Raw genomic sequence first — 17,290 nt, 5'->3', positions numbered from 1 at the left:
GCAACCAGCGCATCAAAAGCCTAATAATGCGGGGGATTTCTCCCATGTTGAAATAATATGTTACATTGTTCATCGACGAGAAAATGACACGGACAACAGCACTTATTGCACCAGCCTTGGATGGCAGCTTCGAACTAAAGGAAGTCTACTTGGACTCTCTGCAGCCAGATGAAGCGCTGATAGAGATCCACGCCTCTGGTGTCTGCCATACTGACCTTTCTTGTGCAAGTGGTAAATTGCCATGCGCACCGAATGCTGTTCTTGGCCACGAAGGTAGCCCATGTCGACTGCTGCATCACAAATACGCATGCTAACAATCATGGCCATTGCAGGAGGAGGCGTTGTTCTCGAGATAGGCGCAAATGTTACTTCCGTCTCACCCGGCGATAAAGTCCTTCTATCCTTCTCATCCTGTGGCTCATGTCCTGGATGCAAATCAGACCACCCAGCCTATTGCTACAGCTTCAACGATTACAACTTCGGCGGAAAGCGACCGGACGGATCAGCTGCCATGTCCATTATGAAAGATGGGACGAAGCAACCGATTTACAGCACCTTCTTCGGCCAAAGCTCCTTTGCGGCGCGAACAATTGTTCATCGATCAAGTATTGTCAAGGTTCCTCAACAAACACCACTGGACCTCTTTGCGCCATTGGGATGTGGCATCCAGACAGGCGCCGGTGCTGTATTCAATACTTTGAATGTTAAGCCCGGTACCTCTATCGCGATTTTCGGCGTGGGATCTGTTGGCTTGGCTGCCGTGATGGCTGCAAAGGCACGGAAGGCCAGCAGAATCATCGCGATTGACCTGCAGCCAGAGCGACTAGAACTTGCCAAAGAGTTAGGTGCTACGGATGGAGTTCTCGGTCCAGATCAGGAGTACATAATCAAGGCGATAAAGAACATCTGCCCCCCTCTTGGTGTCGACTTTGCAGTTGACTGTACTGGCGTCCCCTCCATCATCGAAACTATGGTCGCTGCGTTGGGGATGAGGGGCAGGGCAGCTACAGTTGGCGCACCTGGAGGCAACGCGCATGCTAAGATAGATATCATGAGTCATCTCACGTACGGCAAGGAGTACGTGGGTTGCTCTGAGGGTGACAGCAACCCTGGGGTTGTGAGTATTAGTCCTGCCTTGATCTGAGCCTACCGTTACTGACTGGTCTACGACTAGCTGATCCCTGAGCTCATCGATATGCATGCCAAGGGCCTTCTGCCACTGGAGAAGCTGATAGCATACTATGATATCAAGGATTATGAGAAGGCTATGGCCGACATGAAGAGTGGCAAAGTCATTAAACCAGTCTTGAAATGGACTGGCTAGCCGCTATAGGACCGGACAATGGTCTTTCTTACACAAGAATCGTGGCATTAGCTGCACCGCTTCGTCCACGCCCGAGGCTGATGGTTGAACAAGAATAGAAAAAACAAATTTATTGTATTTTCTTAACGGCGCCAGACTGGCATTGTCAACTCCAAGATCAAGTTTTGCAGAAGCATTCTATGATGCGATTGAAGGCCAAAGAAGGAAGCTGAACCATGATGCGATGGTACCGATATTTCATGCATGCATCGTCAAACCCAGGTACGTGAACGTCAGTCATACGTGTAAGCTCAACGAATGCGCATTTTTCGGCTGTGAGACCGTTTGCCAACGGGCTTCTCTCCGACTGCACATGGTTCTAGAACAACATAATATTTTTGTTTGCCAGTAGATGATTGGGCCTGGCCTTGTGCCATGGGTTCTTCCAGATACCATCAGCTTCGAGGGCCAATACCCCAACTACGGTATCCGGAAATGTTGTCCGCTTTTAGTACCAATTCCACTGTAGAGTGATAATGTACTGCTTCCCATTGGTTGAGATCGGATTCATGCCTTCAAGTCGTGATGCTAGTGGCTTGGCCTAAAATTGGGGAAGCCACAAAGTTGAAACCCGCGGAATGAATTCCCCCAAATAGGCAACGCACCATCATTCCAGATAAATCCCGACACTTTAGCTCCAACGCCTTGGTCTTCCCCAGACGATTTCCCCGCGGGGAACGAAAACGTTTCATGATTTGTTACTTTCCATGACTCGCAGCTACGATGGTGGTGCAGGTGGCTATATAACATCATCATGCCCTCTGCTGTTCTTTTAATTCGCCTTTCTTATTCTCATCGCATCAATCATCATCTTTGTCCTTGACCGGCCTCATTACTCAACATCACTGGCTCCAGAGCTCGCACAATGTCTGCTGAGAGCCCTTCTCCTAGTGGATATCCTCCCAAGGATTACCCACAAGTCGAGAACATTGAAGATCCCTCTGCCTCATCAAACAATGCTCCCATCGTTTTTCTAGACGAGGAGATCTCATATGGAAAAGGTGGCATTCGCGGTGTCGTTCAATCGCCCTACATCTTCGGCGCTGCCTTCTTAGCATCCATGGGAGGCTTCTCCTTCGGTTACGACCAAGGAGTCATCTCCATCGTCAACGTGATGAGCCAGTTTCATGAGGCATTCCCTCGCACTGAGACTGCGTTTGGCAAAGGCTTCATGACTGGCATGCTAGAGCTCGGGGCTTTCATCGGATGCCTCTTCATGCCTACGCTCGCCGACAAAATCTCACGCAAAAAGGCTCTTTCAATCGTTGTTGTCATCTTCAACATTGGCGCTATCATGCAGACTGCAGCTAACTCCTACGGCCTTCTGGTGGCTGGAAGAACTATAGGCGGTATTGGCGTTGGGACGCTTGCAATGGTATGCAGATGCGGTCTTTGTCTTATTATAATGACTAACAGAATAGGGTGCACCAATCTACATCTCAGAAATCGCACCGCCCAACCTGAGAGGAACGCTGCTTGTCCTCGAGTCTGTCTCATGTGTTCTAGGCGTGGTCGTATCTTTCTGGATCACCTATGCTACCCGCCATCTTCCCGGCGACCTCTCTTTCCGACTCCCGTTTGGTCTTCAGATGGTCTGCAGCACTATTCTCGGTATCGGCATCCACTTCTTTCCCTACTCACCACGATGGCTTGCCCTTGTTGACCGATCAGACGATGCGCTGCAGAGCTTAGAAAAGCTACGTCGACTCCCCAGAACCGACCCTCGCGTTGAGAAAGAACATATCGGTATCCTCAACGAAGTGGCACTGCAGAAGATCATGCAAGAGAAGCGACACCCAGGCGTCAGCGGCCTCAAGCTTGAGATTCTTGGCTGGAAGGATCTTTTCCAGAAGAAGTCCTGGCATCGAACTTCCATCGCCGTTGGAGTGGCCTTCTTCCAGCAGCTTTCAGGCATCAACGCATTCATCTACTATGCCCCTACACTCTTTCAGTCCTTGGGTCAATCCTCTGAAATGTCTCTGATCATGTCTGGTGTCTTCAATATGTTACAACTTGTTGCAGTGACGGTTTGCTTTTTCATCATCGACAAAGTTGGACGACGGCCACTAGCGATCTGGGGCGGCATTGGAGGTGGCACAGCATGGGGCATCATGGCAGTTTTAGTGGGTGTATTCAATGACAAGTGGAGTTCCAATCCGTCTGCAGGCTGGGCTGCCGTGGCAATGGCCTTTTGCTTCATCCTCATCTACGGAGTCTCCTATGCTCCATTGGGCTGGGCTCTTCCCGCCGAAGTCTTTCCCAACGCCTCTAGGTCCAAGGGAGTAGCACTTGCTACAGCCACAGTCTGGCTCTTCAATTTCATTGTGGGCGTCGCAACACCGCCGATGATTGAGAGTATCGGTTTCGGCGTTTATATCTTCTTCGGGTCTTGGTGTTTCCTCGCGGCTGTTTGGGCGTTCTTCCTGGTCCCAGAGACTAAGGGGAAGACGTTGGAGCAGATGGACGAGATCTTCGGTGACCATGCAGGTCAGGAGGAGTTGGAAATTATGCAATCTAGGATGGGTATCGCCGACTATGGGCTGAAGAAGGATGTGGTGCAGGTCTGAAGCGCCCTCGAGTCCGTTGGGCTGATCGGCGCCTGGAGGCTTGAGCACGTTTGGATGGAGGCTCAACGCAATCTATCCTCCAACTCTGAGATGTTAGTAAGACAGATGATTTATCAATATATGATCTGTTGCCTTTTCGTCATTTTTCCTGCTTATGCCACCTCGATGGCTTCGCGTGCGGACTGGCTGTAGTATGTCTCAACCTCCAACGCCGCCATTGCGTTTCACAAGTCACAGGTCTCCCATAGACTGGCTTCGCAGAACCTCCATTCTATTCCTTGGTATTTCCGGCCTTCCTAAGACATACCGTGACAGGCATACCCTTACTGGGATGTGCTGTCAGCTCTCCAGGCATTTGTGCCTGATAAGCTTGATATCCCAACAGAACTTCGTCCTTTTCCTTGTATGCAGGCACAATCTCAAGCTCCCTAACGGTCATAGCAAGAAGAAGTCTCAACTCTGTCAAAGCCAATTCCTGACCAATACATCCCCGAGGACCTAGCTCAAATGGACGAAACGCATTCTTATGAGCGACAGGATCAAGCCATCTTTCCGGAATAAACTTGTCAGGCTCAGACCAGAACTTAGAATTTCTGTGGATGGCCTTGCTTGCTGAGAAGAGGATGAAGCCGTCTGTTGGAAGCTGCTGCCCTGTCTCAGGATGTCTCAGGAAGAATGTCGGAGAGCCTTCTCGGCAAGATCCAATTGGCGGTTCTAATCTCAGAGTCTCTTTTATGATCGCAGTGGTATAAGAGAGCTGATTGAGCAATGTCGGGGTTTCAGATATCCTTCTGGTTGCATCAGATGGGTCAGTTCCCAAGACTGCATCGTGCTCCAGCCGCAACTTGGCAAGGACATCTGGATGTTGGTAAAGATAATTGTAAGCAAAGCAGAGCGTAGATGCCGTGGTGTCATGGCCAGCGAAGAGGAAGATCTTCAGATTCTCAATTGTGACATCCAGAAAGTCAGAGTCAATAGTGCTCCCTGAAGTGCCTTCGGAGCCATATTCCTTCATATACGTTCTGATGGCGAGACCATTCACGGTCTTCGGCCCCTCGTTGCGTTCGTGATTTTGAAGTTGAGCTTCTATCAGTGGCTGGAGTTGGCTGCGAAGTTGACGGTTTAGAGACGCGAGGCGAGAGTGACGGAAAGGATTTAGAAGTCTACTCCATTGAGGTGGCGACCAGTCTGTGACAAGCAGTGAGATGGCACTTTTGAGTGTCGGGAAAATCTTGTCGTCAACGCCTGTTTGAATGCCCAGACTTATACCCAAGACAGAACGACCGATGATATCGCAAGTAGCCTTCATGACACAATCTTCAAGGGGGACAACACGTCCATCTTTAGCGATCTCTTGCAGGTATTTCTTCCAAATCAATGCCTCTTCAATGAACTCAGGAACCAGGGCCGTGATGTTTTGCGTCGAAAAACCAGGATTGAAGGTCGCTCGCCATTTCTTCCAGAACGCTCCTTCGGACAGAACAAGATCTTTTAACCCCGTCAACGGTCGAAATTGACATCTGATAATTTCATGCTTTGGTCGTGACGTTTCTTGAGTAAACTGCGCCGCGATATCAGGATGAAAGGCTGCCAACATCGGCCATGAGATGGGCCACAGATCGATGTAACAAATGCCCAGCTCCGCGATTTCAGGGTAGTCTCGAGCGAGGAAATCTGGCATCAATTGACCGTGGACGTCTTCCGGATACTTCATCATGATTTTGCCCACGGCGATGAGGTTACCTAGAAGCCATGAGTGACCAGGTAGTGTTGGCTGTATGCATTAGCGATGGGCATGAGACCTGAATGCTTGATTTAACTCACAAGGTTGTACTTTTTGACCGATCGCCGAAAAAAGACCCGCTGCTGGTAAAGCTTAAAGACAAAGTACCCAATGGACGTGAGGAGGAAGATGCCGCCCCATTTCAGCGCGGGACTGGTTCCAGCCATTTTTTATCGCTCAGATTCGTTCAACAGCGATTATCTACAAGAATAGCCTCGAGAGCTTTATTTCAACAAGAACACGAATAAGAGATTGTGAAAATTGCAATAGAAGCTCTTGCTTACGCTGCCCCTCTCACTAGTGGCGGAATATCGTTTGCCCAGCATGCTAAGATAAGATGAAGCTCATGCGGTGGAGCCTATCATTGAGCTTCTTTTGTAAACGGAATTCCGTGGACTCAACGGGTTTCGGGCTTGCAGACTGTGTTAAAGCTTCGCCTCAATCTGCTTCCCGTGATTGGAGCTGCTATTTAAGATTTCTAAACTCAGAATGGTACTGTGTAGCATGTGTTCCCTGTTGAGTTCTATAGATACAAAAGACTTGAATCTGTCCAAAGCTGGCATAAGACACAGTGGTATTCCTCCATGGAATTGGGATATTGCGAAGCTGAATGGCAGAACTCTCCGGTCTCGTCGATATAAGCTCTAAGACAAATACGGTTATCATTAATAAGCGACCGTGGTGTAGTGGTTAGCATTAACGCCTTCCAAGCGTTAGAGAGGGGTTCGATTCCCCTCGGTCGCAGTCTTCCAAAAATGTCTCAAAGACGATTTCACTTTTTGATTATCCACTCCTTGAAAACTGGAGCATTTTCTCTTTTTAGGAACGACAGTAGATGACATTAAGAAATTAGAATTATAGTACAGATGATATCTTAATGAACGCTATTAATGTTTTCCTCCACATATCTCTAGCTAATTATCCTTCCAACTCAGCCCTGAACTCATATGTCCGTTCTCCTGGCCGTTGATCATTAGGGAAGCACCTGATCTTAGTGTCTCGCTTCTCAACCTCATCCACTGGAACCTTCTTGGTAGCTCCCGCAATAGCAGAGAAGGTCATCACACGTTGAGCGTTGTTACCATCACTTGACATAGCATCGATGCCATAGTACACACCAATCGATGCGACGACGAATGACACGGCGTAAACAGCGACAAGGACAGGCCAACCGTAGTCAAAGAAGTTGGCTTTTCGTCGGCGTTCACATTGGTATTTGGTGTCTTCACCTCCGATGCCGGTACCAGACAGCTTGGATGCATCGGCAGCCCATGCTACAACAAGAAGCTGAGGATCAGAAAGGAGTGAGATTATCAAGTCTTCGTACACGCGGCGGACCTGTTGCTGGAAGTCGTGGACGGGAAGACTCTCATGTCTATCGAGGAGGTTGGTGGTTGTAATAGCTCCGTCTGCTAAGACGGATCCCTGGACCTTGACATTGCCGAAGAGCTTCTCACGAAGTCTGAGCCCGAGACTATGGTAGGCGGCTATGCGGCGGTATCGAGCGTAATCATTGCGCGGGCTGACATAGTTCTTCTCTGGCTCCGCAACGTTTCCATCAGCTGTTCCATCCGTGGACTCATTGGTCCAACTGCTCCAGGTAGTATCGATAATCTTTCGCTTGTAGTCACGGTTGGTAATGTTGTACTTCTGAAATCCCGAGGTAAAGTTGAAGGTGACGGTGTAATTGACCTCCCAATGATCGCAAGCAAAGATGATAGGAGTGTAATCGTCGTTCCAGCCATCGGCTTCGCTGTCCATCGCATGAGCCTTGGTGTGATCGTCCACGGCGGCGTAGCCAATCCAGATTGAAGGTTCGGTTCGAAAAACACCGAGATGCTTGGGAAAAGGCGGGCCATCGACCTCGGAAGGAATTCCACCAATAGAAACATTGTCCATCTGAGGACGCATATACTCTCCCAGATCGGTGTTTGCGAAGTAGGTGAAGTTGGAGGCAGGTACAAGCTGGCTAAGGTTGAAAGGCGCTTCAGCATCTCCGAAGCTCTTCATCTCGGATCCTACCCCGTTGGCAAGCTCTTCACATTTATATCCAGGCCCGACGAAATGGACAGTCGTTGAACAATCCCATCCATCTCCACAGATCTCGAGCGAGATGTTCGCTTTCTGGGTTGTCTGTCCACTTGAAAACACACCAGCGGCAATGCGGTCAAGTGCAGAAGAAGGAACGTTATAGTATTCGAAGATGTCGTCGTCCTCCGCAGCTCCCTCGGCAAGGTTTCCATCTGGGGCTGTCCAGTTGTAGCCAGAAAGTGAGCGACCGTTCATGACTTCGCCCTCGGCTTTCTTCGGAGTCTGGAAACTCTCCTTTGCCTCGTTGCTGAAGTTCAAAGTTCGGATTGAGGGGCAGAGTGTATCTTCTATCCTCTCGCCTGGTACGACGTAGAGTGATGCTGATGAAAGAATGACAACAAGAGGGCTGAGCCACATGTATACAGCAAGAAACATCACAAACCACGATTTGATCCATGCCTCCCTGTTGAAAAGCTCGATGATGTTGTGGGTAGCTCCGAACAGGGCATCAACAGCGTGGATCGAGAATCCTTTCTGGCCTACGGCTCGCCATGCGACTTGCTGATGTGCCATGACGGCAGCTAGTATGAAGTTTGCGTTGGCTATGAATGAGATTAATTGACCCAGTCGCATCCACCATTGTTGGTGTTTTGCTTCCTGGCCATCGAGATGCATGTATAGAAAGTGATGGCCGACTGCGCCAGCGACCCCAAGGACCAGGCAAGCAATCATAGACCATCGACTCTTCATGATCCTCAACATCAGAGGTCCAGACTCAGGCAAGGCACCTGCAGTAGATCGATTCACGACGTGTACATCAGGAACCTTCGAGTGTGTGTCATTAGCAGGCACCTGGCCCATCAGACCTCTGTGACTGTCGTGAGCCCTATCGTAGTCGGGAGTATCTCGAAGATTTGGGCTCTGGGGATCTATCCATAGTGAATGGTGCGGGAATGTCTCTCGTGCGATTGACTCGGGGGAGACGGCCTGGGGAGGGAACTGGCCTAAAGAAGGCTGCGGAGACACGACCGGCTCTGGGAAAGCCTGTTGGTGTTGGACAGGAGAATAAGCATACGTTTTACGCTCCTGTCCATCGTTGACGATTTTACCATCCATTGCGTGTTGATATCCACTCGATGAGGTGGTCGCAGGTTGGGTCGAGGTTTGTCCAAGAGAACGAAAGTCCAGTCGGGAGCCGTATCCAAGGATGTCTCGACGGGAAGTGCTTATATGGGACGAAAACGTGGCGAAATTGCGCTTGCCTCGCTTTCATTAAAGGGTGTCAGCTACTGCAGCTAAAGAATAAGCTGCATAGTCAATGTCTTTGGCCCCCAATGCCCAGAGCCATCTGCGGTGACACCTCCCAGTTGAGGAAGCCTAGCCGAGCCGTCTTCTGGGTAAAGACCTGCCTTCGTATTTTGCAACGCCCTCCTGGGAACAACGACCTGGGCATTCGCTCCGATGAGACGGGTTTGCTGGGTATCGTCTGATCGAGACCCCATAAGGCTGGTGGCGGATAGCCAAATTGGCGGATGCTGGGATCTGGCTATTACCGATCGCAACCTTGTGCAGGTAGTTCCCATGGCTAACTGAAACGAGGCTTTGGGTGTCCTATCAGAGTCGAGGCCGTAACGAAACCCTGGCTCAGAAGCTTGTCTTTCAGGCTGCCAAGACACCTTAAGACCTAGCTAGAGCACTAGCACAGCCTGATTCGATACGTAACTGAAGCTGAAGTTGCAACAGTCGCTTTTAAGCTTACATACATAGTCAAGGAATTCTTGGAAAAGGGGGTCAGAAGTAACTCAAAATTACCAAGATGCACTCTGTCATCGCCGCGAACAGTCATCCACCTCGTGCTACCTTCGCAAAAACCAAGTCGCACTTGCAATCGAGACCAAATAAAGTTGCCTCACAAGGTTGCAGTAGGCTCGCCATCCCAGCTGTGCTTACTCCCAAGACTTTACCCATGTTCATTCTCCACCAGGTTGGATGCGAATGCAGTTTAGCTCCTTAGCGAAAACCGCCATATACGGTTTTGCCGAGATTGCCAACGTCTTACCTGCATAGAAGACAAATTTTTCCGCAGAATGGGATCATGATTTCCCTCCTGAGTGTCGTTGTCACTTCTTTCGATCGTTTTGGGAATCGCAAAGCATGCCAAAGGGAGCTAATCCATTGCCATCGACCGCAAGCGGGCCAATAGGGCAGATTTCTTGGCCATCCAGGGTTATAGACAGGAGAAAGAATCTGATTCGCAGGATCGGGAACAGGGGCTTGGTTTTGGGACGATGGAAGGTGGAGTTGCTGGCGAAAGGAGTCCTCCTCCACTGGCACAACGATTCTCAAGCCATAATTAGTCAGTTCGCAAAGTCTTGAGAATGCAAAAGGAATATGCGCAGATTTTGATAAATATTCAAGTCAGAATTATCCCATTGGGACAATTCCAATGCACAGACTCATCGAAAGACTCAAAGCAAAAAAAGAAAATACTTAGCAATGTGGTCTTTAGGGTAGGCGAAATCCTGGTGGCTTTATCTGGTCAGTGCGGAGTTGGCAAGTACATTTACGTTTTTAACGCTCTAATGCCGTTTCGTCGTATGAGTTCCAAACCATCTGGCGAGATGAACCAATGGTAAACAATAGCTTGGAGAAATAAGAGTCGTGGCACTATTTAACATAACCCTTACTAAAGAAGTCAAATGTCACATCAAACGCTTTATCCCTGCGAGAAGCCGCCGATAGTGCAGCCTTATAACTCAAGCTTCATAAGATCCTCACCATGCTCTTAACACAATTGACTGCGAGTTCATCCGTATTGAGGACCCCTGGGAGCTCCCCCCAATTCATATATCCGACACGATAAAAGGAACCTGACTGATCAATAGGCTGATACAAAGTTAGTCCTCGAAAACGAAAACGATACTTGTCTCCCCTATCAAGAAACAATAAGAAATAGAAACGACCCTTTGCGTCTTCGAGTGGCATTGATAGCCGCACGGCCTTACCTTCCAGCCATCCACCAAGATCATCGAGGTCTGGTGCCTCCAAGTATGAGACAAATAGCTCATTCTCTGATCCTTCATCAAGGTAGAGTTCACCACCTGTCGTTTGGTCTCCGGGAACCGTGAAGTCTCCTCTGCCCATGAAAAGCCCGACAGATCGATAGACAACTTCAAACAAATAACCACTGAGCGTGACTGCTCCCCCCGTGGGGAATCCCTCTGGTCCTGGTACACGCAGGGGCATTATTTGCTCGACAGTGATGAAGCACGGTTCATGAAGTATGTCCTTGTCTGTATCAACCAGACAATCTCCAGCAAGAGACGCCCAGCTCCATGATGCTGCAGTATATGTAGTTGATCTCTGTGCTGAAGATGTAACTTTCCACAAGAGTGCTGCTGGCAGGTGACATCGCCAAAGGCCGGCAAGATAATCTTGGGTCAATTGCCAAGACTGGCCAAAAGATTGGACAATTCCTGAGAATGCAACCATGCGGTCAGTTTCTCTGGTCAACTTGGTCCTCATGTATGCTTCAACACGCTGACTCCAGGCGTCCATACTGTTTGAGTCTCCCGCTGGTGCTGACTCCTTGAGCATCTGCACTTCCCTCCACCACATTCCCCGGTTGGCCTTTGGTGTCCCAAGTGGCCATATTTCACACGCGAGTTGTTCCTTACAGTGCCACCAAAGCTGGTGCGAGCCCAAGATTAGCGAGCGCTTGGAAAGATACCATTCTTGATAGACCCATGCCCGGGAACGCAAGGTGCAATATGTGATGTCATCCTGCAGCAAATCATCACAGACAAACTGGAAGACTTCGCCATGGATCCTCAAACGCTGAGGTTTGAGGAGGTATGCACGGCGGGCCACAAAGCTGTTTCCAGAGCTGTCAGACGCTGTAGCAGAGCACAGGTTGAATATTGCATGCTCGTAGACCCGCTTCATGTCCTTGGCTTCTTGTGTCCAGTCAGCCAGAGAATCCTGAATAATGCACAAAGAGTCTATCCAAATGTATTTGAGACCCATCTGGAGACATAGCTGAACAGCCTCTTGGTAGGAATTAGGAAGATGTCGAGTTTTAATGCCACGATGAAATAGGCCTAGATTGCTTTGCAAAAGCTTAATCGCTTCAACCTTTCCCCAGCAGTGGGAAAATGCGACATAGCTTACTGACTCAACAGGAAGACTTCCTGGCAGAACAAGGCGGACATGGAAGGCATCGATAATTTCGATTAATCTTGTCGGTTTGTAACCTGGGACACTATTTCGACAGTTTGTGTGAGTTTGGCAACATGAGTCCAGCCAATTCGTTGCAAGTCTGATGAGATCTGAATCATGGTGTGAGACAGGCGGTACGTAAGAAAGAATACTGGAAGCAGGATCTAAATGTTTTAGTTAAAGATTGCACACGATACGGGCTGGGAGGAATACCAGGTTCCTTCCAAAGCTGGAAAAGCCAGCAACAGCCACTCGGCATTTTCCCAATGACCAGTCCTTCTAGAGTCTCCTCGAAACCGGCATTATAAAGGTTTATGACAGAGTGAAAAGAGCTTGAACGGCACTCTCCACACCTTCTTGACCACGTATTTCTATGTCGGATCGTGCCACAAATGTAACAGCCAATTTCTGAAGCCTGTTCCAGCTCAACGCCGCTCTTATGATGCGGCTGGAAGGTGCCTGGGACATTGCTTTTCAGGGCCAGGTCGCAGACACTACAAAGTCTCGAAGGTCCTATGATGGAAAGAGTATTGGCCATTTCGAGAGGCTACAAAATGGGTTGTATTGCCTTAGTACAATCTCTAAAATGACTAGAGTGGTGGGAGGAACGTGGTCTCAGAGTTGTAGATGAGGGGTTGCAGCTCAACTTATGCCTTGGTTTTGTTACACAATTTGGCTCAGATGTGTTGGATGCGTTTCTTAGGATGAAATTATCTGTTACACCATCGAGGCAATAGTCAACACGTATCCATGTAGCGTCTTACAGCATTATCAGAGTTGGGTAATAAAGAAGTATATATATAATATTCCTGGTAGGTTATTTAATATTACAGAGTCAGTATTAAATAAATGGCTAATACAGAAAATTCAAAAATATAAACTCAAAAAGTCTAGAAATGATAAGATTAAAGGATTATTTATATTGGCTTATGCACTTAAAACTACAATATCCTGTCTATTTTAACACTTAATAATAGAGGTTGGTCTGAACTTGTGGTTTGTGATGTTATTTATGCCGTTACCACGAATCCTGCATTTCTATCACTGAGCCTTTCCTTCTTTGTGCAGATATTCGTCTAATTGCGCAGAACAGGATATCTTCAGCTCACATTCCGGGACCTTGGCTTAATTCCTGTTTCCAGCTGGTTTATCAATCCACTGGACAACAAACATCGAGCTTTCTGGGGTTTGTTGGTCACTCGAGATGATGGATCCCTGGCCAGTACGAAGGGCCTGAATTGCTTTTGTGTTTTCTAATTAGTTTCAAGTCAGTAACTGGTAATAGGCAAGACTAGTTAGCGAACCTTCTCGACTCGACATGGCGTTTACTTATCCAGTATAATGATAAGAAATATTACCACATAGGCCATAAATCGAGCATTTAATTAGATAGAGCCACAAGTAATGGGTCATCACTGTCCATTACCTCAGGTAACCATAACCATAGCCACTGCAGTCTATTGTCAATCACTGTCGTATTTATGTCAACGAGTATTCTCTCCCTGTTAATCACTGAGGACAACAGCTTACGGCGACTTGACGGGAAGAAGCCATATCCCCTTTTCAGAATGTTGATGATTCCCCGTGCCACCCAAATAATCCAATTCCGATGAACAGCTGTGGCTCCGACACTGAATTGACTTGCACGGGACTCACCTTGAGAATTTCCGACGCGTCAAAACTATTCAGAATCGCCAACTTGCTCGGTCGACGGCTGAATGTGTCGGTGTCGTTGTGCCTGTTTCAGCGTTGTCCACGCCATTCTCTTATTTTTCATTGCAAGATTCAAATCTTTTCACTCACACAACAAACTCAACAGTGAATTGACAGGCTTCCTACCGAAATACAACCTAATACTTGATATTGAACACTTCTTCGCCACGGCCCAAATCCGACCTGCTTCCATTTACCGACCTTCCCTTTATGCAGATGCTCCCTCCTCGTCAACTCGCACTCGGCACTTCTTCACACACCTTATTGTCGACAAAAGCGCTTCTACAGTCAAAAAGATGATCCATTTGCTGTTATGATGCCTTTCGCTACTCGCTTATGAGTACGCGTAATCGAGCCCTCCTGCTCTTTTATCCTGACCCTATCACCAGATACTAACAAAATTGCTTCTTAGCAATACTTACTTACTTCTTAAATCTCTTAAAGGTATTTCTATTTACTGATATATCCATATTTGCCTCATCGTGGCTGTATTACCTCGCCAACTCTCTCCTCCATTCTTTTCTCCTAGCGCCATCTTTAGGCAGATGTATCTGAGGTAAGCACGACTAACAGCGAGGGACTGGCCAGGCTACGAAGATGTTTTGAAGAATGAAAAAAAGGGGCTCCGTATTTGGACCGTATGAAAGACCCTCCAATGAAAATATCCCTCGTTATCGATCTTCTCCCGAACCTGCACGCTCGCTCATCCTCGACAACAACAACCTCCCGCCCGAGATCCTTGAGCATCAGCGACTTACAAAAGCTGGGAAAGATCTGCCGGGGCTTGATTAAATTCCGAACAGACGGGTGAGTACAATTCTGGCGAAGCATCCGTTATTTCAGATACAGCGACTTGTGACTTGTCTGAGTGATCTGAAGCTGCCAATCTTTGCAACGCAACTGTGACTTGGCCGGCGAACTCCGACTGAACGATGGCCAAGAGGCATGTGACCCTCAACAAGTTGACCAAACACAATAGTTCAACTGTATGATAGGATATGTTCACGATGAATAGCTCCGTCTAACCGTTCACGACTGTAGTCTACATTAGCCGGTTTTAACCGGAGTATAAATATGCCTGTATTTCCCTTGACCTTCAGTTCTTCTTCTCTCTATCAAAACATTTACAGTCTATCACTTCCAAAAGCTCCCCAATCATAACGAGATAATTGCTAGCAAATCAAGTAGACTATCTTTTGGAATTCCGTTACTTCCACAACAACCTTTCACGATGCCTAGAATCAACCGTTCCGAGGACAAATCGCCAATTTCTGGGTTGAAGGGGACTTCGTGTGGATGATCGAGATCCTACCCTTCGTCACCCTGGAAAGAATTCTCTTTTACGATGGTCATGAAGCTGTTAAGCGTCTCTTGACGATAAGGCCTGATTACCGGAAATTTCTCGACTTCAGCTCCATGCATGCCTGCATGCTCATGACCTATCTTGTTGACTTCCTCAACGCCTACGATCCCCTTAAGCAGAGTACTGTCTACATGACTCTTGAGAGGGTTGACAAGGGCTTCAAAAAACCAAACGTCTTTCGACTTATTATATCTCGAAATACAGTCGAGAGAAATCTCGTTTTCCCTATCAGCGAGTGACTACCTCCTAGGCTGGGCTCAAACCAAAGTCATCCCACATCTTGACGCGATTCCTAAGCTGATAGCGGATGAAGCAGTATATATCATCCAGCACAAGTCTCGCTATTTCGATTACTACAAGTTGCTCTCCAAGCAAAATGCTAGTCTTGAAGAGCTCCGACTTCGAATAGAGAAGGATGAAAAACTCGAGCTCAAGACCTTGGCTGAGGAACAGCGCAAGCTTAAAGCCCAGATTGACGCGCAGGCCGGGCCTCGTTCTCACAGCAAGCATAAGAACAAGAAGGGAAGTTTCACTGCATCCAGCATGTTTCGCGGCTTTTAGTATTTTGACAGCAGATCATTGCTGTCTTTATGTTGGCTAGCATTGGTATGCTCTCACTGGCGAGGCAGGCCGGGATTAAGAAGGCTTAAGATCTTGGACCAGAATGACAGAAATAACTAGTCTAAAGGTCCGATAAACTACACTAAACTTACCTAAGACTTTTCTGTCATTTAGGATTAAGGTTCTAAGCTTTCTTGCGCCCCGCAGGAAGGACCATAGTTTGGTAGGGTAGAAGGGAGAGTTTTTGTTACCGGCGGACTAGAAAGGGTGGCTATGGTGGGTGATTTATGGGGTTTTATAGCACTTGAATGGTTCTCTTGACTACCTTATGAAATTATGATACACTTTCTGTTCATTTGAAGCATTTGGAAATTTCCTATGTACGTGGGGACGTAAATCACTGAATGCCGTCTTCCGCTTAGTCAATGCAGAACTATCATGTCATCACGGCGGTGTTTCGGTCCCGCCAGGATGCCCCCCAATGCCGGCTTTAACCACCCGCGGAGCTCCCCCATTACCGGGTCGCCGCATCTCGAGGCTCAACTCGTCAGAAATCACTTCACCAATACTCGACTTTCAGAAAATCGATCCCACTCGGCCATTGACTTGCGGATATCGGAATCGGCCCCACAACATCAGGTCACTCGGCATTAGGTGTCAGCTATATAGCTAAGTTCCGTCGCACAAACCGTCCATGTTCTCGGCAAGTAAAACAACGCTGTCAAAATTTCAAAAAAGAAAACAAGCATGCCGCATATTAAGCAAATAGTAGCCATTAGGAGAAAGCCCGGTCTCACCCGACAGGAGTTTTTCGACTATCACTTCCAAGTTCACGGCAAACTCAGCCAAGCACCCTCTCCAGATATTACTCCATCGTATGTCGACTAATCTTCCACCATACAACTCTAACAGGTTTCGCAGAAAGTATTTCCAGACCCATATCCAGGATGCGGTATACAATAATCAAGAAGGCCGAGGCGTAAACGCCAATCCTTGGTGGGCCTTTTCCGATGACATCGTTGAGCTTTACTTCCAATCTGAAGATCATATGAAGACGATTTTCGGCTCGCAATATGTCAGAGAACACGTCGGGCCGGATGGTATCAACTTCTCCGACTTTGCATCGGCATTACCCGTGACCGTTCAGGAAAGAGTTGTTCCGCTACACGAGTCTGGGAACGTGCCATCTGAAGACGTTGACACCTTATCGGTTTCACCTGTCGCGATGTACTACTTAACTGTAACCGGCGGCGAAACCGACGATATCATCACGGGATTCGTCAATAGTTTGCAGAAGTTCGCAGGGAGCCAGGTCCGCACTCTTGTTGCGAATACTCCAGTAGAGCTGAGCCTCAACCCGGATGCTTATTTTGGGAGCAACCCCAACCGTCCAAAATTCAATTTGATCTTCGCAATCCATCTACACGGTAAGGAAAGCGTCGCGGACGTGAGGAAAGCCCAGAAAGATTTTGAGGCAGGGCATGGAGCCATGATCAATCTCCCAAATTCATGGATCGCCTTCGGTCAACGCGGCCTCGTGCTCAATCAGGACCACAATATTCAGGTATGCTTTTTGTTATCTTTCCATTTGGAAGCATGCTTACTTGCCACAGTTTGATTCATCTCGGCAGCCCAAACTATAGGAACATGAGAGCGATGGACGGCATCAATTGGCTGCATGTAATGATTAG

At 48.0% G+C, this 17,290-nt stretch overlaps 7 protein-coding genes and 1 non-coding gene across 8 annotated transcripts; 5 read left to right on the top strand and 3 right to left on the bottom strand.

The window, feature by feature from the left end:
• Positions 1-59: 59 nt before the first annotated feature.
• Positions 60-1,538, top strand: FOIG_11611 (uncharacterized protein). Its single transcript, XM_031212184.1, has 3 exons — positions 60-273; positions 333-1,117; positions 1,175-1,538. The coding sequence occupies exons 1-3, from the start codon at positions 84-86 to the stop codon at positions 1,322-1,324; spliced, it is 1,125 nt and encodes a 374-aa protein (XP_031058161.1). The 5' UTR covers positions 60-83; the 3' UTR covers positions 1,325-1,538.
• Positions 1,539-2,228: 690 nt separating this feature from the next.
• Positions 2,229-3,930, top strand: FOIG_11610 (uncharacterized protein; the record flags this gene model as incomplete). The annotated part of the gene is made up of 2 exons (XM_031212183.1): positions 2,229-2,738; positions 2,785-3,930. 2 exons carry the CDS (start codon positions 2,229-2,231, stop codon positions 3,928-3,930), a joined length of 1,656 nt encoding a protein of 551 aa, XP_031058160.1.
• Positions 3,438-5,880, bottom strand: FOIG_11609 (uncharacterized protein; the record flags this gene model as incomplete). Its single annotated transcript, XM_031212182.1, has 2 exons — positions 3,438-5,704; positions 5,755-5,880. 2 exons carry the CDS (start codon positions 5,878-5,880, stop codon positions 4,202-4,204), a joined length of 1,629 nt encoding a protein of 542 aa, XP_031058159.1. The 3' UTR covers positions 3,438-4,201.
• A 505-nt stretch (positions 5,881-6,385) lies between these two features.
• Positions 6,386-6,457, top strand: FOIG_11608. Its single transcript has one exon. It is a non-coding gene; the product is annotated as a tRNA-Gly (tRNA).
• A 23-nt stretch (positions 6,458-6,480) lies between these two features.
• FOIG_11607 (uncharacterized protein) lies at positions 6,481-8,959 on the bottom strand. Its single transcript, XM_031212181.1, has one exon. It carries the CDS (start codon positions 8,858-8,860, stop codon positions 6,632-6,634), a length of 2,229 nt encoding a protein of 742 aa, XP_031058158.1. The 5' UTR covers positions 8,861-8,959; the 3' UTR covers positions 6,481-6,631.
• A 1,663-nt stretch (positions 8,960-10,622) lies between these two features.
• Positions 10,623-12,500, bottom strand: FOIG_11606 (uncharacterized protein; the record flags this gene model as incomplete). Its single annotated transcript, XM_031212180.1, has 3 exons — positions 10,623-10,630; positions 10,750-12,005; positions 12,160-12,500. The coding sequence occupies 3 exons, from the start codon at positions 12,498-12,500 to the stop codon at positions 10,623-10,625; spliced, it is 1,605 nt and encodes a 534-aa protein (XP_031058157.1).
• Positions 12,501-15,091: 2,591 nt separating this feature from the next.
• FOIG_11605 (uncharacterized protein) lies at positions 15,092-15,599 on the top strand (the record flags this gene model as incomplete). Its single annotated transcript, XM_031212179.1, has 2 exons — positions 15,092-15,184; positions 15,243-15,599. 2 exons carry the CDS (start codon positions 15,092-15,094, stop codon positions 15,597-15,599), a joined length of 450 nt encoding a protein of 149 aa, XP_031058156.1.
• A 508-nt stretch (positions 15,600-16,107) lies between these two features.
• Positions 16,108-17,243, top strand: FOIG_11604 (uncharacterized protein). Its single transcript, XM_031212178.1, has 3 exons — positions 16,108-16,474; positions 16,521-17,163; positions 17,213-17,243. Exons 1-3 carry the CDS (start codon positions 16,347-16,349, stop codon positions 17,240-17,242), a joined length of 801 nt encoding a protein of 266 aa, XP_031058155.1. The 5' UTR covers positions 16,108-16,346; the 3' UTR covers position 17,243.
• Positions 17,244-17,290: the final 47 nt, after the last annotated feature.

Source organism: Fusarium odoratissimum (assembly GCF_000260195.1).
Source record: "Fusarium odoratissimum NRRL 54006 unplaced genomic scaffold supercont1.22, whole genome shotgun sequence".
NCBI lineage: Eukaryota > Fungi > Ascomycota > Sordariomycetes > Hypocreales > Nectriaceae > Fusarium > Fusarium odoratissimum.
The sequence above is the reverse complement of the archived record's forward strand: the minus strand, read 5'-3'. Positions and strand labels throughout refer to the sequence as shown.